The 26,568-nt window shown below is 40.7% G+C and overlaps 1 protein-coding gene across 3 annotated transcripts in view; it reads left to right on the plus strand.

Annotated features, from left to right (window-relative positions):
- Positions 1–26,337, plus strand: part of LOC109852324 — an 80,412-nt gene extending 54,075 nt beyond the window's left edge. The window contains exons 2-10 of one of the 3 annotated variants that reach the window (XM_020423506.1): positions 7,715–7,777; positions 12,500–12,642; positions 14,098–14,339; positions 14,929–15,155; positions 15,615–15,941; positions 16,222–22,489; positions 22,653–22,941; positions 23,026–24,549; positions 26,037–26,337. In XM_020423506.1, the coding sequence (XP_020279095.1) occupies positions 7,715–7,777; positions 12,500–12,642; positions 14,098–14,339; positions 14,929–15,155; positions 15,615–15,941; positions 16,222–22,489; positions 22,653–22,941; positions 23,026–24,549; positions 26,037–26,040 (9,087 nt within the window). In that variant the 3' untranslated portion in view covers positions 26,041–26,337. Of the gene's footprint in view, positions 1–7,714; positions 7,778–11,371; positions 11,617–12,499; positions 12,643–14,097; positions 14,340–14,928; positions 15,156–15,614; positions 15,942–16,221; positions 22,490–22,652; positions 22,942–23,025; positions 25,963–26,036 lie in introns of those variants that run through there. The other 2 variants (XM_020423421.1, XM_020423595.1) reach the window with 2 other exon arrangements.
- Positions 26,338–26,568: the final 231 nt, after the last annotated feature.

Here is a 26,568-nt window from a genome sequence, read left to right on the forward strand (position 1 = left end):
GAGAGAGAGAGAGAGAGAGAGAGAAGTGAAGAGAAAGATAGAAAATGCACGCGTTATTGCACTAATTGGCTGTCAGTATCAGCAGAAAGAAATTTCAAAGCTCAAAGCTGTGAACGTGTATACAACCGCGGAATTTCATGCGAATAACCCACCACCGGGTCCCGACTCGTCAGTCTGTCCAGTTTTACACGTGAGAGAGAAAGAGAGGGGCAAAAGGACGGGAGGGAGAGAGATGGAGAGAGACGAGAGAGGAGAATAAACGTCCGTGCAATAAGCGCTGCGAGGTTTATGTTGCCACCCATGCGTTTCATTTTGTCGATTTGAAAAAAATGCCCGATCAACGAGATCGCGGAAACAAGCGGTACAATATTTTACTCGTCTATTTTTTTGTGTTTCTCTCTATTATGATTTATTTGTGTGTTTGTGGTGGCGATTCGATCCTCCTGATGCCAACCACCGCGAGAAACGTCGAATTGATAATGTTAAAAAGGCTTTTGCACAATACAACCTCGGATTAAAAAATATCCGAGAGTTTATTCTTTTTTTTTTTTAAACAATTCTGTACTGCAAAAATTATTATCTCGTTAAAATAATATATCAGCAACATGTATTTTATCGCAAACAATATCGACAAAGAATATTAGAAACATTACTCGTGTTTTGTTTGTCACACACACGTGTCGTGAATGACACGATGAAATAATTACACGTGCAAATTAAATTGTGAGAATACTGCGATGTTCTTACAAAAAACACTTTTTTTTTATGGAAGAAAAAGAGCACGAATCAACGTCAGTGTTAGATAAACGAAGGAGCTTGTTGACGTTAGCGCCACGAGTCTTACCCTTATTACTTTTCCAGTAGATAGAATTATAGCGGAGTCGGTGAAAAAGAGAGAAAGAGAAAGAGAAAGAGAGAGAAGGAGAGAAAAAGAGACTTACCCAGGGCCAATGGGTATCTTGGGCGCTACATGACACTAAAGCAGCCCGCAGGAAACCCGAAAAGAAGAAAAGCGAAGCCCACTGGGGAACCCTCGGCAATCTTCTTTGCCGTACCGACCCTCCGAGTGACTGTGTATGACAACAGTCGTGTGTTCCAAGAGTACAAACTGAAGTTTACACACATACATGTCTCTCTTGTACACACAGTCTACTTAATTATGCAAGTTGGTCGTTATTTGTTGTTGCAAGAACTAATGGAAAACATCAAAAGACTCTTCCGACGATTTAAGGATATATATTTAAAAAAATAGACGTATCTAAAACACTTATATAAAAAAAATTTTGCGTTTTTTAAATGAAAAAAAGCGAAATTTCAGTTTCATTCTGGCTTTGCGCCAAGAAATCATGAACCATCGGCAGAACAGCAAGCGTGGGAGTAGAAAAGAACGTAATCAATGGATATTTCGAATGTATTCGCCGAATGCCGCGCATATATCGGCTTTGCCAGTCTGGCTTTGAATCGACTTTTTTCGCTGAGCATTATACTTGACTTGGCAGTTTCCCAAAGACTGCGTGCAGCATTGCTTTCGTGTCATTCTTCGTATGCGATTGTGTTTTCCAAAACGAAGAGAACATATCGTTTGATGATTCTCAAGCATCATTCTTTATATTTTATTCCAGTTGAGTTTGTTTAAGAGTTGAACATATGCATATATATATATATATATATATATATATATATATATATATATAGAAATGAAATAAATCATCACATATTCTCGGAAAAATGTTCTTGATATTCGACGAGAATAGAATATCACATCGTGCGCTGATACAGGAGACCCTTTTGGAAGAAAGCCAATGATTTATTTCCTTCGGAAACACGCATTTGAAAAATCTCAGGTCCAGTAGCGAGACGAGACTACTCCGACTGCTCTCCATTGTGCTCAATTGTGACAACTCTTTTTATTGTCAAATCGATGACTCTTCAGAGTTCACTGGGAAGAGGTGTGTGTATGTATGTGTGTGTGTCACACTTCAGAGATATAATTTTCTCATCATTTAAACGTGCACACATTTTTACTTTATATACCTGTCAGATTATATTATCGTATATACCAGATCGATAGTACAATTTTAGATGTTATTTTGACTTTTATATTACAATGTTTTTTTTTTAGGTATAAAACGCTGGAAGTGTGCGTCACGTACAGTTAATTATTCACGCATCGCGTTCGATGTGTTCGGTTGGTCTACCGATTTTCACGCTCGGGGTCAAATCAATTTTACGGAACTCAAACACACGGATAGATAATAATAATTGTTATTTTCAATGTATATACGATATGCACCGGGAGAAAATTAGAAAGCTCATTAACTCTCGAATAATTAAATTTATAATTTCGATCTCGCGAAATATCATTGGAGTATTGTTGCGCGCCGCAAAATGTTACACCGCGAGCGGATGATATTTCGTGACAAAAATTTAAAATTTAAAATTTAAAATTTAAAATTTAAAATTTAAAATTTAAAATTTAAAATTTAAAATTTAAAATTTAAAATTTAAAAAAAAAAAAAAAAAAAAAAAAAAAGCGTTCGAAACGTGCATTTTACTTTTTCGCGTATCTTTCTTGCATTATTCCTTCGCGAGATACCGTACATCGCTTGATATCGGAAATTCAACGTTGTCAGTTGTCGTATCCGGCTGTCGAACGAGAACGAGATGGCATAAAACGCGTCGGCGACACGCGCCGTTTCCTCAACGCAACGGGGAGAATATCAATTCTCTAAATATAATTAACTACATCTGAAAATGGTAGTTTCTTAATTAATAATTGAGCGTGTATATCGATTGTGTGTCGGTTCCACGCGGCTGGATGCTGCGTCAAATTGGAAAACCGATATCAACCCGCATTTTATGTTGCCACGCGATTTATTTTTATTTCCAATAGAAGAGAATTTAGTTTTCTCTCTTTCCTTTTTGAGTTCGAAACTTTTCCGCTTGCTTTAAAGACGAAGAGTTAATTTCGGAGAGAGAGAGAGAGAAATAAAAAAGTATATATTGTAAAAACACAGAGACAGAAAAGAGAGAGAAAAAAAAGTCACGAGTATATATTCCGGTTTATATTTGTATTTTCTCCGTAATTCTCTAAATGTTACCGGAACGAAAACGCTCTTGTAAACAATTGAGTTTCTGCGACTAATTAAAATATGCAGCAACAATATATATAAGACCGGATGGAGAAGAACTGTTAAAAAGCACGGGAGGAATATAATTGAATTCTGATGTGATTCTCTCTTTGCTATTCCGCGTATTGAATAATTTATGTATTCATTGCGTATTGAATAGAGCACTGAATAGCCAATTAATAATCACTTGCAATTATATATGAAATAACAATTCCATTAGCGTCGATGGATTTTGCTCTTATTACGGCAAATTTATTTTATTAAAATTTTATTACAGTTGTAATTTCATTATAATTTATAATTTTTATTTTGGCCAATGTTTCGGCCACATGTTTTTGTGTGACACATCGATGATCAATATTTAATATTGTATTCTGAATTTATCGCGGTATAACTTCGGTAGAATAAATTTTCTTTCCGTCAATAAAAAGAAAAATTACATGAAAGTAGGTTCTTGTTGGTGAGATTGCAGAGTTTCTGCATTCGTTTCACATAGCAGACTTATTCTGATGTTTTATATACCTACACATGCGCCATTTCTTTCGGATAAAAATAAATTTCGGATTTCTTTTCTGCAAAAATGTGTTTCCTTCTCTGTATATCGCGCGTTGTTGTTACACGCTTGTGTCTCTGTATTTCATGAAATGGCACTTTGCGAAGAGAGAAGCGGGAGTTGCTATTCTAACGTCCGTCCAACTCTTTCTGGAAAAGAATTACAAAGAGCGAGAGAGAGAAAAAGAATATTAAACTCTCTCTCTCTCTCTCTCTCTCTCTCCTGCGTCTCTCTTCTGCGGAATTTGTTACGTGAGAACGTAAAACCATTTTCGTCGGAAAGAAAACGAAATTGGGAGAGAGGACCGAGGTCCTTTTTGCCGGAGAAGGGAGGAACAAGGGCAGACTCGCGCGCGAGAGAGGGAAACCTCAACGCGAAAGTTGCAAATGGGCAAAGTTGCGCGCGAAGACGATGCGAGACTTTTCCGTGTAAGTAAGCGGAGCTTGGGAGTTGCGCTTTGGAATAAAGCTCCCGGTCTAACGATCGACCGAGCGTGCGTGCTCGGAAAAAAGATCTCGCACCTGCTTCTAGAAATTTTTATTGCCATCTGGATTACATCTCGATTGACTCGTTACGTCAAGTTTTCCTTCTCTCCTGCGCGCTCTAATAAATATATTCTGAAGAAATATTGATTGAAGCGGAACTCATCTCTCGCGAAACTGCTGAGATGTGAAGCAAACATTTTTGCAAATCTTGTACAATGTAATATAAAAAAAAAAAAAAAAAAAAAAAATGTATATTGCGGAAAGTTGAATTTCGTTTTGAGTGTACAGCGGGACTTCGGAAATTCGATTGTATGGATTTTTCGATTATCTGGTGTTCTGGTTTCTATTTCCCGAGGATTTTTCGATTATTCGAGGTACACAAACAATATATAACGATGACTTATTTTGAATATCGTTTATCGTAACGATTGCTTTTCTATGTTTATCAATAGAATGAGACCTGGTTTTTTCAAGTGATCTGTGCTTTCGTTTTACGGGCGACAAAATCGAACATTCTCAATATTAGCGCGGCTTTAAGCGGAGCTACAGCTCGGTCAGGCATCAGTGTTAGTCATAGCGTATAGAGAGTGCCTATTGTTTAATTATATACATTAAATCACGAGATTAAAAGAAAGACTATCATACTGCCAATGGAAAAAAAAAAAAAAAAACTTGAGAGAGACTCTTCATCGAATAGATGCGGTTGAATCACTGAAAGAAATGCGTCTGGCTTTGATGTAACTGGTCCTACAGTTAGTCACTGGAAAAAACGTCGAACAAAGATTGAACGGTTCTCTGTAATGATGATCACTCGCGGAATGCGCCTGAACAGAAAAACCATCAAACCGACTATAAACGAAGCTCTTGAGGATGCATTGTTTACGTGGTTGTTGTTTACGCAACAAAGGGATCTTGGTATTTCTGTTACAAGCGAAAACCGTAAGGATTTTCACGAACAGTTGCAGAGAACTTGTACTATTGAAACATTTATTGCAAATAACAGACGGCTTCTAAATCTAAAACGACAATATAGAATTCGTCGAGTACGTATGTATTTTGCATTATTCTTGAAGCTGCGCTAGTACTGAGGATGTTGTTTAATAGTGTAACGAGAGAACGAAGATCAGCTGCCATATCTCTCAGTTTGTAAAGAGCTATCGTTACGTTACACACTCGGAGAGTAAATCATCGAAATCTCTTTTGAAAATAAAAGCTCAGACAAACGAAAAACGATATAATAAAAAAAAAAAAAAAAAAAAATTCCGAGTTAAAAATCCGAGATATATGATACTGCGCTTTAATTCTCTCGTGAAAAAAAATTTTATTCTATTAATCTGCGTAAACTCGTTTTTATTTTCAATATCTAACGAGCGAAGTTTGAAGCAGGTTGCGGAGATAATAGCGAAAAGAATAATGATATACCGCGAGAGGAGTAGAGTTTTACATATAACAGAAGCAAACATTCCATTTTTCGTAATATCGTTGGGCCGGATGAAAGCCCGGAGGAATCTCGCGATGCCTCAATGTCAACCTCAAAAGTTATTACGCGGCGGATCCATTTGACCTAGATTCGTAATTCTCCGGGAAGCCGCCGGTCTGTGTGTGCCATCGGAGGCCGATCCGCAGATTCGCGAGCCGAGAAGATCGCCCGGCGGATAAATCGATTTTGATAAACGTCGCGAAATTAAGCCTGAGAGAGAATCGCGCGCGCGATATACTCGATATTTCCGGCGCTTTTGTTGCATGATAATTCTAAGCGGATTGCGAGCAAAACTTACTCACATATCGTGGAAAACGTGCAACGGAACGGATTAAAAAATCGAAGTGATTGTCGGCGAAAAGTTTATTGGAAAAAAAACAATTGGATAAGCTTGGAAAGCGAAACTGGCGCGCTGCGTAAAAATGTCTTAGCGTAGCTTCGGAAACTTGTCGCGAAGAAAAATTATGTGAGACGAGAAAAAAAAAAGAGAATTGTGCGGTAAAATGCTAACACCGACGTAATAACACACACACCCACACAGAGACCGGAAGATTGAAACGTTCCATACACAACCCGAACTTTCTAAAGAGTAAAGCGTACAAAAAAAAAAAAAAATTTACAATTTCTAAATTTTTGTGTTGGGTAGCGGAACAATTTGATTGTATACACATCTGCGCGAGAGATAGCTCTATTGTATATTACTTTTTCCAAATGTAATATATTATAATAAAATGTCAGATGTAAAAATGAAGAAATAACATTAGTGACACCTCGCAGATTATGCCATATACAACGTACGTGGTAAACATCGTAAATGACACATGTAGGACAGGAAATATATTATAGAAAATTGCTTTGGAAGTAGTTATTTACCTGTATTTTTCATATAATAAAAGCAACATTAAAATTGATTTCTAACATTGCCGCGTTACGTCTGTGTACGTGTGTGTATATATTAGACGTGCTGCAGTGTTCAACGTAATAATCTCGCGTGCTTGCGGCCTTTAAAGATTTACGAAAAACTTGTTGCACGAACGTGGTTGTTTTTTGTTATATCAAAAACGTTGCACGTAATAATTAGAAAATTGCTTGTAAAATTTGTTTTTCAGAAACTCGTAAAAACTTTTACGCGTCGTATTTACAAAAATTACATCTTTGAAACTTCAATTGTCATAGTTTCGAAGTATCTAGTAATTAATTAAGTTAATACAGAGCGCAACTTGCTCGCGATACCATCTCGTGTCGAAAGATTCTGTCTAAAGAACCTTTTTAGAGCGTCATATCGCGCATGTTCACAAGTAGTGCTGACTTTCGTAATCTATCATGATGAAACGCTCTGGGTTTTCTCTCTTTCGTTTTTTACGGAGATTCAGTGCATAGATGGGTTAAAGCAGCGCCGTCGTGTCTCGGCGCTGTGTTTACTCTGCGTCGGGATTTTTCGCTGATCGCGCAAAGATGCACTCGCGTTCCCTCTCTGCATTGAAGAATCTTTCTCTCTCTCTCTCTCTCCCCCCTTTCCCCGCTGTACATACATATCCCTCTCGGTATTCTGGATACACGATACATCCAGGCGCATTCGCGGAGAATTTGTGGGCAACGTGTCGAGTACGTTCCTGGGTATGTACGTTGCAGGGAATACCGTTGGTATTTCCGCGAAGCGTCGCGACGTCTCTCAGCTTGAGTTTACGAAGATGACGTCTCTTCGTTTGTTCTCTCTCTCTCTCTCTCTCTCTCTCAGCTTTTAGCTGCACTACCGATTTAGCATCGTCTTCGTATTGTATTCGCGGCGCATTCCCAACATTAAATATGTCTGATTTTCTGTCTGCATAATAACAAAGCGATTGTGATTCATTAGAGTGTATACAGAGCGATCCTAAAATAAGCGCCGTAACAAATTCTCGCTTGAACACAGATTTGTACAAGGATCGATGCTTTTCAAACGCGCGGATTTATATTGTTTTATATAAAAAGTTTTCTTACACACTTTAAGAGCACTTACTTAAGTAACTTATAAAATCTTGTGATACTAATGATTCTAACAATATCATCGGTTTTTTTCTTGCAGTTATCGATCCCAGCGACGAACAGTGGCTCGTTCAGCCCCGAGGGAATAAAGTATTTCAAAAAGGTACGTCTAAATTTATCAGAATAATTCTGTGAGGCAATTACTACTTGAAAATAATGAGATTGTAACAAAAGAAACAAAATGAAAGGAAAGGAAAGAAAAAAAAAGCAAAAACTCGATTACACTGTTACGCTGAATCTTTCAATTCTTGTTTTCAATATTAATTTTATGGTGATCCTTTGATGTCTTACGTGCGCACATGTAGCGAAACACGCCCGGGAAGAGCAAACAGAATAATATTATGCGACATAAAGTCTCCACCGAGATATATAGATAAGAACTTCTACATTTTCTCCGTCTCTTCACAGAGAGAATATTCCTTTCAGATATGTGAGTAGGAATATTTGCGGACAAAGAGAAAAGCTTTTCCATGCCTGATGACGATAACGGTTTTGCAACAGAGAGCGCGAATATACCGTAACTTTTTCTAAATTTCCACACGCGCAATTTAATAGCAATTACAGAGAAATCCTATTGTTATATTGTTATATCGATATTATTGGAATTAATTGACTGCTCTTCTGCGCGACTTCCAATCTGATATCGATTATCACTTTATTAATTTAACGATGGAAAGTCGTAAAAAGCGTCGCAAAACTGTTAGTAATGAAAATAGTCAATTTTAATGTGCTTCTTGTTTCGGCTTTATCGCGAGAAAAATTGCAATTTTGATCGCGTTCTCTTTTTGCGTTATCCCGGCACACAGGCATGGAGTGCGGCGAAGTGCGGTGATTAACCAAAAAGAACCGATGGAAATCAGGATTGACATTTACTCGACGGATTTGTCAGCATCATGCCAAATTCGTACCGATCGCCGAGGTATTTGCGGTTTATTGCCGAGTGCCATCCGGTCTAATATGTTTACGGTAGTGCATCGGATTCGCACAAATCTCCTTGCTGATGCGTTTTACGCGGCTATACATACCGAACGAGCTTTTATTCCGCAGACGAGTTGTATATATCACAGAGTCCCGAAATACATCTCGACTATTCCGATAACGAAGCGTATACTCTTTTCGCACTATTCGTCTGGCATGACACACATGCATCTCTTGCTGAATTTTTTTGACAATGAACCTAATGGCGAAACCCATTTTTTTCTCTGAAAAATAATTGTTTTTAATTGGAAAATGTGAGACGCTACAATATTCAGATATTTAGATTTATTCAGGATATTACTGAAAAAAAATATTACGGAATATAGTTTATTACGTATGAAGGAAAATTCCTTTCAACAATTTTTAACAAGCGCGGGAAAGTGAAATTTCACGCGACCAATTTTCACTCGTAAAAATAATTTTTCCCCGATTAAAGAGATTTGTGAATATTTTATTTCACAATTCGGTTTGCGAAAATCGCGAACTTTTTCGTATACAACTTTAATGCGCAAATCTTGGCGCGCGCACTGGTAATTGCTTTGAATAATGCGATTCCCGAATAATCCCGCAGCTTTAACCGCGTTATCAATCCTCCACGGAAACTACGTGGTCCTTGGTAAACATTGTTTGCCGAGGGAACGTCACTTCAAAGTCCCGCGGATAAATGTCATTACGCTTGTTACGTGCAGCCGCGTTTTCCAAAAGAAATACGTATACACACGCTATAGATGCTTCAAGGCAGACTCTTTTCTCTTTTAACTCGCTCGAAATGGAATGGAAACCTCTTTCGGATCTCAAAAACCGAACAACGAGCCGTGGAAATTTTGCATCTGGAATGCGCACACACGACAACGATTCTCTTTGAGATTTCACGGTAAATCCTTGTATTTCCTGTTTGGAGAGATTAGTATATGTATATTGCTGTGTGCGCGAATCTCCGAAACTCCTTTTGTACCACCGCTGAGATTTTTATGATACTTTCTCGTTCATCAATTTCTCGAAATCCGCGTTTTTGTCATATTTCGAAGAATCTTTTTCTGCGCTTTACATTTTAAGCGGCAGAAAGGTAATCTTTCCCTCAAACATTTTCGAGCAAAAGTAACGTGCTTGAAGAAATCGCACAGGACAAAATTTCTTCAAAAGTCATTTTTTCCTCGATTTTTTTGTCACGCGATCGTAATGTCATTTTTTATTTATTTATTTATTTACTTATTTAACACACGTCATATCTTGTCGGTGAAAAATTGTTGAATATGCTGATGTGTCACACGCGAGTTTAAGAGAACATCGTTTCTCTTCGAGGAAAACACGGATTTTATGTACTAGCTCGTGATTTTCAATATCCTGTTCTCTTTTCGAAAAATTCGGTGTGCTCTTTATCTCTTTGCGGATAATTTTTGACGTGGCTATCTCGTCCAAATTTTTATATCTCCCGAATTGTGCTTCTTCGTGATTTTCCGATACGAGTCGATTTATCAATGTCGCTTGTATAACTTACAGCTTATTTTGACAGAGTTTTTATTTTAGTGTAGGATTACAAGATCAAATAAGAAGTTGTAAATAAATCCATTATATGTATTATTATTTTTTTTTATTAAATGGAGCTTGATAGAAAAAGGGCGCGAAGGTTCGTAAAAATGTTGTGAAAATGTCTTTAATGAAAACTCGACGGATACAAGTTCACGGAGAATGAATTAAAAGTCGCATTTTGTTAATCTATCGAGTGTAGAAATAAAAAGATTACGAAGTGAAACAGGACAAAAATAGAAAACCTAGAGGGTGTGTTGCGTACATTTAATTACTTTCACTCTACATAGAAGCGTAAGTGATCATCTATTGTTAAAGAGACTGTCGATAGAAAAATATTTATAGATAATTTAATAAACGTAAAATTTTAGTAAAAATTATAATCACCTGTGTGCATGGTAATTTACTATTGTACATATGTCACTGGTCAACCCTTTGTGGACCGACTCTCGGAAATATCCCTTAGTTGGACTGGTTACGTCTGTTAGATCCACGCGACTTTAAAATTAAACGATACCGTAAAAAATATTTTTCAATTTTGTTTTTTTTTTCGATTGTTTTTTTAAACGTTTGAACAATTCTGCGTTAATAGAAAAAAATAACATAAAAAAATCCCCAATAGTTTCAAAGATATGAGCGTTAAAAAACGAATTTTTATTAGAAACGTCGATGCGCAATTTTTTTCAGTGGAGATCCGTGTCAGTTCACAAAGAGTTAAAAAATTTCAAAATTTATTAAGTTTTAAAGGTTAGAAAATCTGTTGCTAGAGATACGTACTTAGAACCTCCCAAAACGTATACAAAGCCACTCTCAAAACGTATATCTTCCCCTTCATCGTTTTTCCCACCACTAAGTATGGTTACAACCGAAACTGCGCTAGCAATTGCACATTTATATCAAGTAAGTCTTTGCGCATGCGTGAGTTAAAGAGTGAGGGAATAGGGGAATTATACGTTTTGAGAGGTTTGTCGGTCCCAACTTTATACGTTTTGAGAGGTTATATCGTACATTCCAAAATCTAGTCAGAATTTGTGTAGCGACGTTGCGCGTGCGAATGTGACTACTGCGCATGCTCGTGTCGTTACGTTCGCTTAAAATGACAGATTTTCTAACCTTTAACTCTTGTTGTGCAACGTTTCGTACCAAAGAATTCGGAATACATACTAAACTACTATCTTAAAACTATCTTAAAACTTTCTGTTTGTGCGAAATATGAATTATTATCAACAAATCTAGTTAAATACACCAGTGGAAAATCTTAGTCGACAACAATTTGTCGAGAACTTTACAGGTCGAAGTTATGAAGATGCACTGTAAAACTACTCCATTTTTAACAGTTAATCTCACGATTTAGAGAGCTGACGTCTCTTATTTGGCTGGCCGTATCATTGTCGAACAAAGATGCGCGCAATGTCCATTTTGTTATTACGACTTCAGGTGACTATACTACAGTTTTATCAATGAAGCACGTCATTTCAAGTGAGCAAGTTTCAAATGAAATTTGCTTTTTTCGGGAAAATTGACGAAAAATTGTTGCAATATATACACATGCATCAGTAATAAAATATTTGTGTGATAAATTGTCTTTCAACTCTCTTGAATTTATAATGGGAACATTATTATTCCACGTACAGAGAATGAATCGTAAATTCATTATGGACAGATTGCTCATTCTGCAATGGACACAACCGTCAAAGAATATAGATATAAAACAATACATAGAAACATTTTTCAATAATGAAACATCGTCTGCTCACAATCACAGAAAAATAAAGTCGTTATTATGATGTAATAAAAAGCATTTAATTTATCACGCATAAACAATATATCACATTATATTCACTTTTTTGTTTTGAATTTTTTGATGGTATTTTGTTTTGTTATGGTGTTTTTTTTTAATCCAGTGAGAGTTTGTTTGTTTTTTTTTAATTTTCTGATGGTGTTTTCTTAATTAAGTTCTTGAAAGACTACAATTTTTAATTTCTGTTTTTTTTTAATTTTCTGATGGTGTTTTCTTAATTAAGTTCTTGAAAGACTACAATTTTTAATTTCTGTTTTTTTTTAATTTTCTGATGGTGTTTTCTTAATTAAGTTCTTGAAAGACTACAATTTTTAATTTCTTGTGTTCCTAGGTTTTTTTTTAACATGAAAATAAAACGATGAAATTTGTTGAATTCTTTAGTGAATAAGTAAAAAACCTAAGCGTGTATGAAGGATTCAGTAAAAACACTGTAATGTCGCTATTGATCGTTTCTTTGCGTTTCTACGTTCCTGATAATTTTCTAATTTGTATTAATCGAGAGATTCTATCGCTTCGCAGGGACTCGAGGTAACGTTGAGTGACACCAAGAAGAGATACCTCGACAAGGTGACTGCACTCCTGGCAGCCTGGGAGAATGTCACCAATTATATTCCTAGGGCGCCGTCCGAGGTCATCCAGTCGCTCATAGAATGGGCTCACAGGTAGGTTACGCGTCATTCATTTTATTTACGTTTACCTTATATAACCGGTCTTTTGTTAGAAAAAAACTTGTTTCGCACAAATTCACACGGAGTGCTTAGAAACTGACAGACTGTTCGAAGCCAGCAATTCTTGTTTACATTGTCGTCGAAACAAAATCTGGATCCATACATTTCAACCTTTAATGTTTTTACATCACGAATTCTGTAAACTCATATTTTTATTAAAAACAAAGCGATATGTCAAACTTAAATAAAGATTTCTTTTTTATTGGAGTAAATAGAGATATATTTTTACTCTCGCGTGCAATTGTTGACAAGTTTTAAAATGTTGTTTTTGGAAACTAATTAACTAATTCGTTTTGCCTTGTGCTAGTAATTGTTTAAAATTACAATATTACGTTGTTCTTTTGTATTTTGTAAAACTCGTAGCGCGTTATAAAAGTTGAGTGTAATTTTGTTTAATTGTGTTAATTATTATTTTATCTCATTTTCCGACCTTTATAAGATACATCCGCGTGTGTACATGACCCATTTAATGCGTAACATGTACACTCGACTTTTTTCTGCTACTCTAGTCAGAGCTTTTTCGACAAAAAAAAAAGTACTGCGAAACGAGTTTCGATGTAACAGCGTCATTCTACGCAGATGAACGTGACGGGAGGGAAAAAGAGAGAGATATAGAGACGGGGAGAGTGTATGAGAGTGTGGAGAGATGTGGAGGGGAAGAGAGACCGAGACAGCACCGAGAGTAATGAATCTGCACATATGTAGCGCCGTCATACAAACGATCCCGGAATTTTGAATAGCAATGCGACGCAAATTCACGTTAACGTGACGGGTATACAACCGAGGCACCCTGCAGCTACAGGGTGGTCCAAAAGGGAGAGAGAACGTGCGAGAGAACATTATTCTTCGTAAAATTCAGTGGTGTCTCTCTCTTTCTCTCTCTCTCTCTCTCACTCACTCTCTTACTGGGAGTCTAATTAACGAGCCTGCTCGGTATTGTTTTTGGCGGGTTAATTAAACCTCATATAGGCACGAATAAATAACGCGAAATTCTTGTTTTTTTCTAATTGAATATAAGGAGCATTCTGGAGCGAACAAGATGTTTTATTTAAGTTCTTGACTCTTCAAGCTCTTCCTTTTATATTTATTATATTTTTTTTTATTTTACTTTAAATTTTTAATTTTTTTAGAGAAATATTACAAAATGTCATACTCTCTCTTTAAGAAATTGTAAAAATTAAGATCAGATTTTTTTTTTTGCTTCGAATGGGTGTTTTTCTTCTTTGTATGTAATGTTTGGTCTTCGCGAAGCGCAGACTTTGATGTGTGTCGCAAACACACGGCACGGGAAAACAAGTTCGCGCTATCGAAAACACATGCGCTATCGTCGTTCTTTCCGCAACGCGGAAACACTCGCTCACACGTTTGTTGTTCTCTCGTTTTGTGCAGACACACGTTGACACTGATATTGCGCGGGGAGTGGCCGAAGTTGCCACCCGCTGCCAAAACGCACTTCTCACACACGCTGCAGAAGTGTTCGGCCACGTTGGAGTGTTCGTCTCAGCTGCAGGTGCAACACCCCGCCGCATCCAGGTGTGCTACTCTGCTGGCTCTGGCGAACAATGGACCATGGACGCATCCTGTTCTCGAAAGTATACTCAACGGCCAACCGGATTCCGAACATGAAGAGGGTAAGACGAGAGACGTAGTTATTGATGCCACTTCGATCCAACTTTGAATTAGAGATTAAAAATGTTGGTTCTCTAAGAAAAGAGAAGTTAATGCTTTCTGTCATTAAAAAAATAAATTATATAATCACTCTATTCTTCAAGCAAATCTAACAAGTAGTTAAAGTTTTATGTTGTTGCGTGAAAAAATTAAAAACTTATCAAAGAAACTTATTTTAAAAAATGATTGCAATATTAAAACAAATATTTAGACTATCCGTACAAGTTCTATATGTAAGACATATTCAAGTGAAATGATGAGTCATAACATGTAGACATATGGCGTGGTGAGTTTATACACGATACGATTGTCTTTCACGCGTTAACCCTTAATTGTTCTGGATTGATAACAAGATTGTTTTATTTGATCAATTGTGCTTCTTTAACTTCTCTTCAACTTAGTTCAGCTGTCCTCAAATTCTCAATGACACAGAAGAAGAATAGAGAAAAAACACTGCTCTACACTATATATTACACTGAAACGATATCGTAAAGAAAGATTCTTCCTCGTGAAACGACACCTCTGTTAGAGTAGAGCGTGTTGTGCTTTCAGAATTCTGTTGTTCGGAGAAAGGCGAGCTGCTGACAATGAGACTGAAGATACTCTGCGAGGACCGCTGCGAGGACATAGCGGTGAACCTCGCCGCTGCGTGTGTACGCTCCCTCAGAAGAAGCGATCAGCTGCGGTCGCTCTCGGAGTCTCATCACGTCCACTACATGATTGACGTGTATATTGTCCTCCTGTACAAATTGAAACGCACGCAAGATATTTTCGCTCAAGTAAGTATCGATCGACGAAATATCGGATTACGTCTAAATCGTGTGCGAGTATTCGTTCGCGCGCAAATACGTGATTAAAGCGACCAATCTGCTTATTGTAAATGAGACACTCGGATTACTTTGGATCGAAAAAGAGTAGAATTACTGCTTCCAATGTGTTCTAGAAATGTCATCGAAAATAGCAAATTACTTCGCCATGACTCACGTCGACCTACTTATTTAATTTGCCAAGATTTATTCTGCATTTATTCAGATACACACGCCGAGAGCGAGAGATTTAGAAAAAAAAAGAAAATAACATTCTCCCTCTTGTAGAAAATTTTTAAATTTTTTGAGCAAGCAAAATCATGTTGAGTTGAGGGATTGATTCGTTATTTCTCTGTGCAACTGTGTGTGCAAAAGCGTGTTCCGCAATTGAATAGCCGCGTTTGGAATTCATAACTCTGCGCTTTGTTACAGCTAAAATTAATGGACCTCAACGATGGGCTTGAATTGGTCCAAAGGCTCAGCGGTGAGAAGCCAACGAAGTATGGTACGGCGCGTGTTTGGAGAAATTCGATAAAGGCCGCGGAATTGGTCGCGCAGTATCTCGTTACAGCCGGCATGGTTCGACCGGTATCGGAAACCGGCGCGAACATTTTGGAGCAGATCCTGAATTCTTGGGCGATGTTGCACTCAAAATTAAAGGATGTCGCGCTCACCCTACCCGGCATGATTAGGAAATTAATCGAACCCGCGGAAAGTGCTCAACATATTTATATCTTCTGCGCAGTACTTGCGAAACATGTGAGTGGTTGGATAATTTAATATAAAAAGAATTGAAGTTTATTACAAATATAAATAATAAAAATATCCTTTGTTCCATATTAAAACTACTAGAATAAAATAAAAGTATAAAAACAGAATTAAAAAATGTCAAGAATAAATAAAAACTAGAAAATTAAATAAAAAACAAATTGTAGCATTTATCTTTTGCTTTTTATTTTAATTCTTTTCAATTACGATTAATGAGACATTTTTTCAGTTACAGTTACAGTTAAAATGTGACATTTTTTTTTAATTACAGTTCGGTGAGAGCGTGAAACCTTTGGTAATCGAATTGTACATTAGAGCGCTGACGACGGACATGAACGAACTAGAAAGTCAGAAAGCGAAGTCGGATAAGGACAAGGTGCGCGAGACCGCCAAACGTCTGAGTGTGCAGTTCCTCAAATTAGCGGATGTAGTGGACACCAATGTAGGCATCGCGAGGGAGTGCGTACTGACAGCATTCTCCTTACATCCCACCAGAGCTTGTTACGACAGAATAAAGGAATTGGCAATAGCGTGCGGGAAAGCGAAAGAGAATGATGTTTCGCAAGAGGAGGAAAATATTATCAAGGAAAAGTCTCTGAAAAATGAAGAAGTGAGTGACAACACGAAGGAAGATGACGGTTTGCAAAAGGAGTTATCTGTGAAGGAAGAAGCGTTGAAGCCAACTATTGAAGAAGAGACAATTATTAAGAAAGAGACGCCTATCAAGAAAGAGCCTACGAAAGAGGTCAGGGAAGAGAATGATCATCTTCTCACGTCGACATTGAAAACCGAGGCTGATGTGAAAACTGAAATTGAAGTGGTAACTGACGTCAAAATGAAGAAGAATGATATTAAAACTGAGATAATAAAAGATGATGTCATTGCTGAGACGTCTTTGGTACAAGGTGATTTTAAAACGGAGATCGAGGTAGAAACCGAGATTTGTGGTAAAATGGAGATCGTTGAAACTGAAACGAAAGAGAATCCCAATAGCGCCGAGACGTCCTTAGCTCCGAGTTTCACAATTTCAGAGATGCGATTAGAGTCTCAAGAAAATTCGAGCGCAGAAAACAACAAAGAGCAAAATTCTCAAATGGCAAAAACGACGTTTGAACGAACGAATCAATTGCTAAAGAGCTTGCTGACGAGGAAATCTGACACGACGAAATCATCGGCAAACGAAAGATGTTCGTTACATACGAGTCACGATCAGTCGCTCGACAAACTCTTCAATTGCGGCGAGTTTACCAACAGTAATCAAATGAACGACGATAAATCGCGATTGGATGATGCTAATACGACTGGCAGCAATGTAGAGAGAACGTTAGACGCGCTGATTCTAATCAAAGGCGATGCAGTGACAGGCTCGGCCAATTACGATGAGAAAACAGCGCCCAGTCAAATACTGGACGGCGAGAAACTGGGTTTGTCACCGCAACTGTGCGACGATCTGGCTGTAGTATTAAGCAGTCCGCGTTACCATATGCTTAGCTGGGTATTGGACTGGAAGGAATTAAAAAATCTGTGCGAGCGATATCTGGAAAATGCCGAAGAAATGCGCAATACGAACAAGGAGCTCAAGTACCTGAACATTGACTACTCGCAGTTTAAAGACTGGCCATCAGAAGATGACACCAAGGATATCTTTTTTGGCATCGAAAAGGGCTATGAACAATGGGCGGATCTGCCATCTGATAGTTCGGAGCAGTTCGGCAGTTTTCAACCGGCAGCCGGCTACAAGCGTTTATCCGCGCGCCGTAGTTTAGACGACACCACAACTGACAGCGACAGCGGCAGTGTGTTGCGCGTGCGGCGCAGTGCCCGCGCGCGTAAAATCCATCGGTTAGAATCGTCCGAGAGCGATTACGACAGCGCCGAACCGAAGCCAAAGCACTTTAGGAATAGAATCAGTTCGGTGTCGGACAGCGATAGCAACACCCAGGACAGTCAGACCGATAGTTTGGGTAGCGACGGGTGCCGGTTGGAAGTCAAGAAAAAATCCAACAAATCAAGCAGCAAAGAATCCAGTAAGAAACGACCAAAAGCGTCGAAGCTCACTGTCGACTCTGTTTCGCATTTCCAGATGCTTGTAGGTGAAGACACGGGGCATTTAAATGCCCACGAGGACGCCAGTGGATCAGATGCGAGCAGCAACGATTTTATCACGCTCTTTCCTCCAGACATGGATGAGAACAAACGGGAAACGATCAAGGGCTCGGCTTACACAGCTGCGGCGCCATTACTAATAAGCGGGAGACGGAGCGATCCGACTGTGCTTAAGAATCTCAGGATGTTCAGGAAACAGAATTCGCAAACTCTGAAGAAAAATTTGTTGAACAAAAAGAAGAGCACTAACAACGGAAGTCGGGCAGATGCGGAGCAACAAGCAACGAACGAGATTGCCAAGTATATACCGAATCTAAACCTAAATCTAAATGCGCTTAATCTAAATCCGAGAATAGTGCTAACGCGCACGGACGAAATTGATCGCAAGCTGGCGAACCGCGTCAAAAAGCCGCAACAGATGCTGAGCAGCGGCGACATTACCAGCGAACTGATTAATATACAGAAAACAATGCCGTTTTCGCCAAACAAGAGCGTGATAACGTATCAGAAGAAGCAAAAGGAGCGGGTTACAAGCGGCAAGAGCAACGGCGCTGGCGGCAAAAAGGATCTGGACTGTTCCGTGGTCAACAGTCATCGCAATCGTCACAATCACCGTCACAGCCATCTCGGCTCTGTCAAATCCAACTTGGGTAAGACCAAGTTCGATATTCTAGCTGACATGAGACATTCCGATATATTAGCTAAGAACGTTCCGGGTTTGAACTCGTTGGACATGATGGTTCCACCGCGGCAACGTTCCACAGTAAACGTCGTGCAGCTCTCTAGGAGTGGCGTGCCACAGAGTCCAAGCTCTGCCACAGGCACGGCGACGACAATCAACGTCAGTGGCAACACGCCACCGCGGCCGACACGTACTCCGAGCGTAGCCAGTAGTCAGAGTGGCAGCGGCGGTAATAACAGTATACAACTGCCAGGCACGCCATCGTCAACAGGCGGCCACGATAGCGGCGTTGGTCTGAGTCCAGCTGGCCAGACACCACCACCGAGATCGTCTTCTTCGAATCTCGGTACACCGGATACCATCGGTGAAGAAGCCAATCAGCCGCCGGATGCCGCGTCGCCGACTATTGGTTCGACAATTCCAACAACGACGATGACTGTCAACAACGCTACCTCGGTGGTGCAGCACCAGCTTGACGCCAGTGTCGTTGTCGAGACATCCAGTCCGGCGCGAACATTGGTGCAAATGCGACGCATGAACAGCCAAAATAATCAATCGCCGAAAAAGTCACCCTCATCACCCTGCTCCACGACCGTGATCACTACTGCAACAACGACGACAATTACAACAACTCTGGGAGGTGTGGTCACGACGCCTATTTCGGCGGAACAATTAAAAGTTATCTGCAAGCCAGGCAGCAGTTACATCGCGTCGATTAATTCCAATCAGATCGCATCCAATCAGAGAAACATATTGAGCTTGCAGAATTTAGACAACGGTGCGAGCTTTGTGCGACAGACGACGCAGCAGCAACGTGCTAGCAACGTGACTGGTAATGCGCCGTCTAACAGAAATACTTACAGTCGATTAACCGATGCCACCGTGAAGGGCTCTTCGCAATCCACCCAGAACGCCCAAGTTTTGCCCAAGTTCCAGCAGGCTTTCCGCAAGACATCGATTTACACTTTGTCAACGGACGCGGTTGCGAGCGGCGTCGCTGGCACCCCAGCAGATACGCCGCTCGGTGAAGTCCAACAAACACCACCGGTGGCGGTGGTGTCTCCGCAAAAAGTAACAACAAATCTGTCGAAAGCGGTACAGACGTCTGTGCCTAACACTCAACAACAACCGCAGCAGCAACAACAGCTGAACGCCACTGTCAATGTGCAATCGATCGGTCCCAATCTGCAATTATCTACGGGAAGACAGGTTGTTAACGCTGTGCCAAGCTCCAATAATAACAGTCCGGCGAATACTGCCGTTAGTCCGAACCAACAGACCGCCAATCAGACGTTAACGCAACTCGTGCAAAACGTCAGTTCGTCAAATACCGGCGTCATCTACACGCAGAAGGTGATAGCCGGCAATAATTCGAATCAGGCAATAAATCTCATACCGGCCATATCGCATGCCAACTCGGTACCGGGTGGTAGAGCTCCAGTAGTTAAGCTGAATATTATTCGCGCACCAATCAGACATAATGTACAGGCCATTCAAGCTGTCTTGACACCGAGGTTACAGCAACAGCAGCAACAACAGCGACAGCCGCAGCCGCAACCGCAGCCGCAGCCGCAGCCGCAGCAGCAGCAACAAACAGTAAGAACGGACAATTTAATTGGTTCTCCGATCGAGGTGAATAATCAAGTGAGCTCGACAACACTGGAGCAGCTGCGAGAGTTTGAAAGTGTGTTGGAACAAGTTAAAGAAAGAAGCATTCAGCCGCAGGCCCATAAGTCAAACAGCGCGACCACGACAGCCGTGCAAACGCAGACCACACCGCAACAGACTCAAGCGACCAAACAACAGCAACAACTATCTATCAGTGCTTTAGCGCAACAGTTGATGATGTCGCAACCGAACTCTAACAGCGAACCGTTCGCCAGCAACGGCAATACCGGCAGAACATTTCAACAAGAAACTGTATTCCCGCAGAAAATCTCCCTGGCCTATGTGAATCCGAGCAGTGGCACCGTTACCGCCAAGGTAGTGGCTAATTCTAAAGCGCCGGTGGTAGTGGTCACCAGTTATTGTCAACCAGCGGCGTCGCCAGCGTTGAGCGTTACGTCGCAGAGCTCGTCGAGCCCATGCGTGACGCCAGGTCCGGCGCCGATCCCGTCAACCGGCAAAACACCACCGTCTACGGCGGCTACACCAGGTGGCAAAACCAGCGCAAAGAAATCGACACCTAAGGCAGTTAAAAACAGTTCTACCAACACGTCCAAGACATCGCCTACAGTGCCGAAACCAACGCAACAGAAGCCGCAAGAGGATGAACAAACCGCTCAACGAATCTACGCAATTCTCGACGAGTACGCGGAGCAGCTGAGAAACTCACCGGATCTCAATAACAAACCGGCGCCTCGAAGAAGATCCAATCCGCCAACTAATCCAAGTCAGCCATCGAAAAGAAAGAAATCCAACTCGAGCAAAAAGTCAATGGGGCAGCAATCTTCCGAACTGAGTCCCAGTATGGAGGATCTCGGCAGGACAATGGGCAGCGAGGATTCGTCTAGTGGTGTTTTACACGTACAGGATAGTCCAGCCGGATTTTCTGCACCGGAAGAGCCGTCGGTGAACGTTAATGCCAGTAATGTTGCCGCGGAAGTCGAAGTACGTAATCTGAGCGATTCAAACGATGGTGTTGAGTTCGTGAAGCGACGCAATCTTATTTTCACGGACTCCAGCACGGGTCAACCACGCACGTTAATTGTTCAGGAAGCGCTGCAACCTGGCGTAACCGTCAGTGAGGCACTTGCTTCGGTTACGAGCAAAGTGACCGGCACGTCTGTGCTAATGCCAACCAGCATTGTATTGCCGTTAGTGAAAGGTACTCAGCAGTTCACTATCGTATCCGGAGCCGTGTCGAAGCTGGTAACTATGCCGACGACTGTGCGCACCGCCGGTGGTAATGCCACGGTTTCCAACACTCTTGTGCTACAATCTTTCCTTAATCAGAACACCAAATTGATCTCTGCGCAGCAACCGATGAAACAAATGAAGGTGCAGCCTAATCTGCAGACGCTGTCGAACAACAATCAGACGCTGACCAGCACGCAGAACGTTCAGAACGCGTCCATCCCTCAGACCGGAAGCACGCAGTTCACTGCGGAAACATCGACAGTGACAACCGCGACGCAGAACAAACCCATTGTAATCAGTGATATAACTTTGAAGAACGATGCCGTAGCTAGCAACTGTGGCAGCAGCAACGTCGAATCAGCGACGACGAACACGGCTATCGTTGTAAACAAGAGCAACTCGACCGTTAGCCTAATAGAAGCCCGAAACATCAACGAGATATGCGACGGTCAGCAGATATGTGGCGTCATCACTAGCAATCCCGCGCTGCAAAACACGGCAAGAATCTTCAATTCGAATATACACAAACTGTCGTCGACCAACTTGAAAACGGACAATATGGTTTGCATCACGCCGGCTATAACGGAGAAGAAATCGTCTCAAGATAGTCAGATTCACACGGAAAAGTCAGTGTCCATACAATCAGGCGCCACGATTGCGCTAGCGTTTGCTTCGCAGACCGATGTGAACGCTATGCTGAACGACGCTGCTCAGCAACAGCAAAAAGACACAAAGGAAGCGTCTACCGAAATAACAACTGGCGCCAAGATCATTTCTCCGAAGATGGTGAAGAGAAAATTCGACGACACCACCGGCATACAGGAAGACATGTCGCCAAGAACTCTGATTACCACGAATATTGCTACGTCGTTACAGAGCAATACAAAAATTGGTAAGAACATGTGGTAGAAATGCTGTTACACATTTTGCTTGCAGATTTCATTACTATTTTGTTAATACGTATTATTAAATATAATATTATTTTCACATTACTGCATATATAAAACATTCAAAGCAACACTCTTTAATCTCTGTTTACGTGTTTTTTTTTACAGAGTCTTTGTCTTCTATTACTTCGAACAAGCAGTCGAGTGTCATTGATAGCACGGCGCAGTTCTTGGTGACCGGCGGACCGAGCAGTTCGGACAGTCAAGAGTCAGCTATGCAACCGTCTACTGAAACGCTTGATGGAACCTGCAAGATTGGAAATGGACTATTGTACGAAAATGCGCGTTTGCAGGAAGCCTGGGATTCGGAAGGCAAGATTTCGCCTGACACACCATGGAGATATGTTCCTACGTCGATAAACACACTGAGCGATGATTCCTTGAAAGCGTATTCTAGGTAACTGTTAAAAGTTCGAGCGTGCTATTAAAGAGTTTTAATTGAACATTATTTCGAGAATTAAATGCTCACGATTTATTTCAGGGACAGTGACAATTCGGAGAGCGTGCTGCAGATCAAGAACCAAAGCATTGACATGGCGAGCGGACAGACTTTCCAGTCGAACAAAAAGTACTTTGTTAATCATCTGAGTCTGATGAAGTCGCAGTTGATTCCCAAATTGGAGCGTGAGCTGATACAGCAGCAAAGAGCGGAGAAGAAAGCCGCGGCGTATGAGCGTGAGCTCAAGATGCAGAAAAGCTTGTCGGAAGAGTGCGAGAACTTGGGAATCGACGAGCCTAGCACTAGCGATCTGTTTCCCGAGGCGGATTTATTATTTGACACGAATCATTCGCCATCGTTCGATCAATCCTCGCAGGATGCGTCCTGTAGCCAGCCTCTAGGCATGAAATCGTACAACAGTACGTACTTTCGATCATTGGATTCGTCAAGTGGTAGCAGAGACGCCAGTCCTACGAGCGATTTCAAGACCACCGAACGCAAGAAGAGTACAAGCCAGCGCACGAGAGTTTTGAAGGACTCGTTAAAGAGAGGAAAGCGAGAGAAAGAATTTGATACTCCGTCAAAACACATGCGACTGACTCTGGACAGCCTGAGCCAAGACGAAGCGTCGAATAGCAATTCCGATATGTCCAGGTTGTCACCAACAAATCTTGTCTCACTGGAAAACGATTCATCGAAGGATATGGGCAGTCATCGTGTCAAGCTAGTGTCGAGAAGTGGTTCGAAAGAGGGTACACCTAGCAGCGCATCCAGTATACCGTGCAACATAAAACTGGACATCGATTTAGACTCGGAATCGCTGCCGCCCACTATTAACGTCAACAATGCCTCGATGATCAGTTCAGGAGACGAGAGCCTGACTCTCTTGAGCAGCAATGCTGTAGATCATCATACAATATCGTCGCCATTGTCCCCGCTGGGCGTAGCTGGACCGCTTCTGTCCACGCACAAATACACGTACACCAACAAGAAGCGCATGCCGTCATCAAAAGTGCACATGGATTCGTACATGTGGGATAGCCCCATGTCCGAGCGCATGAGGTTCAGCAGCGACGACGAGGACTCGAGCATCAGCGAGTCGTTAGGCAGCCAAACAGAGGACAATGTCGCATTAAGCAATGGCCTGGACGATAGTGTGCAAACGTTAAAATCCTTGTCCTCCGATCGTAACTGCACTTATGTAAAAAGAAAAGAAAAGCTGGTCAACGCAAGAGTGGTGTTGAATCGCGCCGATCACAAGACTGCGACGATAGCACTTTCCAAACGGATTCCCAAGACCGCGGCCGAGTCGATACCCACAACGGAATCGATGGTGATGTCGAATGACAAGGTGTCCGAAGCGTCGGAAGACGAGACGAATACTATGCTGACATTGGAACCGGCGGATTGCCGCGCCAGGAGATCCAGTTTGCGCGGTCACGTGAAAAAGGGCTGCACGTGCTGCAACGGCTCGCCGGAGCGACTGAAGAAGAAACCAACGACGGTCAAGTCGACGGATCACAAGCTGAAGAAGCGTCCGCCATCGAAGCAACCTGGCAAGAAAAGGTAGTCTTAGCAATCGAACGCTCGCGCGAATACCGCAATGTGTTACTATATCATTAGTCGCTTTCGTGGCTTTCGAAGCGACAGAGCGGCGCAGGCGTTTCAGTGCGATCGAAACAGAATACGATTCATACAGTATCTTAAACGATCTTAAATTACCGATTGAAAAATCCGTAGCGGGTGATGGCATTGTAAATATTAACTACAAGCGCTTGGACGCGAATTCCGTGATTTAAAGCTGTTGGAACATTTAACGCTTGCGCCACCGCAGATTCAGTCGAGCGAGCGAGAGGGAGAAAGAGAGAGAGAGAGAGAGAGAGAGAGAGAGAGAGAGAGAGAGAGAGAGAAAGGAGAGAGAGAGAGAGAGAGAGAGATAATTCGTGAATTTAAATACTGACGAATAAATATATAATCCATTTCACGTTGATATGCGTGTTTGCGTGTACATGCGAATGGATACATGTGTGAGTGTATGCGTTAGGAAACGAGATGACGAGAGAGTACAAGAGAGAGGCGAGTACTGTTTATTAATTAGAATTCTCGAGTCGATACCACAGTAGTAGATCATCAATCCTTCTACCATTAGGTGTTAACGATATTAGATTGTGTAAGGTACAGATCGTTTATGTAATGGCAAACTTAGATTTTGAATTGTTAAGAATCGTTTAGTAAACGCAATCTTCTAGTCAAGTCGATAAAATTTTGCAGCGAGGAACAGTTGAGTGAGAGAGAGAGAAAGAGAGAGAGAGAGAGAGAGAGAGAGAGAGAGAGAGAGGGAGAGAGAAGAGAAGCATATTAAGATAAACAAATAACAGAGATAAGCAAAACCACAATTAACGATCAATGATAAAAAGATCCCTCGCAGAGTTAAAGAGAAGAGAGCCTGAATTTATATAATTCAACTTTACCAGCATAATATATACAGTATATTGTGCTGAAGAGATATTCCACGTTGTAACATGGTGTGGTCAGACTGAATAGACAAATAATAATAGAAATCCTCTTTGAAAAAAAGAAAAAAAAACAATTTAGGATATAGTGAACGGGGATGTGTGCAGTCTCTTTGGAATTCATCGTCTTTGCCTTTCGTGTAATGCTTATATATCTCTGTATCTATATATAATAACTCTAACTTTGTAAGAGAAAAGAAAAGAAACAATTGTTGCTGTGAATTCTCGGCATATTCTCTTCAGACGATCCTTCTACCAAAAAAATGAGAGGGAGTTGAAACAAACACAACTGCATACATTATAGAGACATATTAAGAAAGAGACAAGACAGAGTAGCAATAAGCACGTTCTACGGATTATTCTAATAGCTATCTGTTGTACGGCCCGACCATACCTTGTCATGGTGCATGTAAAAATCCACGATTGTACATTTGCGTAGATAATTCATTATATAAAAAAAAAAAAAGGTATAATATAATATACATATATATATATATATATCGCTGCACTTTAGTACAAAAATGCTTCACTTTGTTTCAGATGAGTACAGAATTTATATCGTATTTCCATGTGCTGTTGTGAGATGTGTGAGAGTGACTGGAGAATTTTACTATGGACTCTGAACCTTTGTATAACAATGTAAAAGAATTGTGTGAGAACGGGACAGGCTGCGCGAGAGAATGAGTTCATCCTCAAATATATTTCGTTGTATGAATTATGATGTAATGAACGTCGTCGGGCGCTAATATCCATTCCAAATTTTTACCCGGCGCGCGCGATATAATATATACATATATACATATAATTAAACAATACATATTACACATATATATATATGTGTATATATGTATATATTTATATATACATATATATACATATAGAAAAAAACTCGAGATTTATTCTTTCTCTCTTTTTTCTGTTCTCTTTCGATGTTATGTAAGAAACAAATCGTAGCTTCAGGTAATCCAAGTGTGTAACCGTGTTCCTGTGAATAGTGTTTCATTACGTGATATGAACCAAAGTGAAGGCTTCGTCAAGTAATGAATTGATGTATGTGAGAGGCGGGTATAAG

Source organism: Pseudomyrmex gracilis, unplaced genomic scaffold, assembly GCF_002006095.1.
Source record: "Pseudomyrmex gracilis isolate BER0280 unplaced genomic scaffold, ASM200609v1 scaffold_0, whole genome shotgun sequence".
NCBI lineage: Eukaryota > Metazoa > Arthropoda > Insecta > Hymenoptera > Formicidae > Pseudomyrmex > Pseudomyrmex gracilis.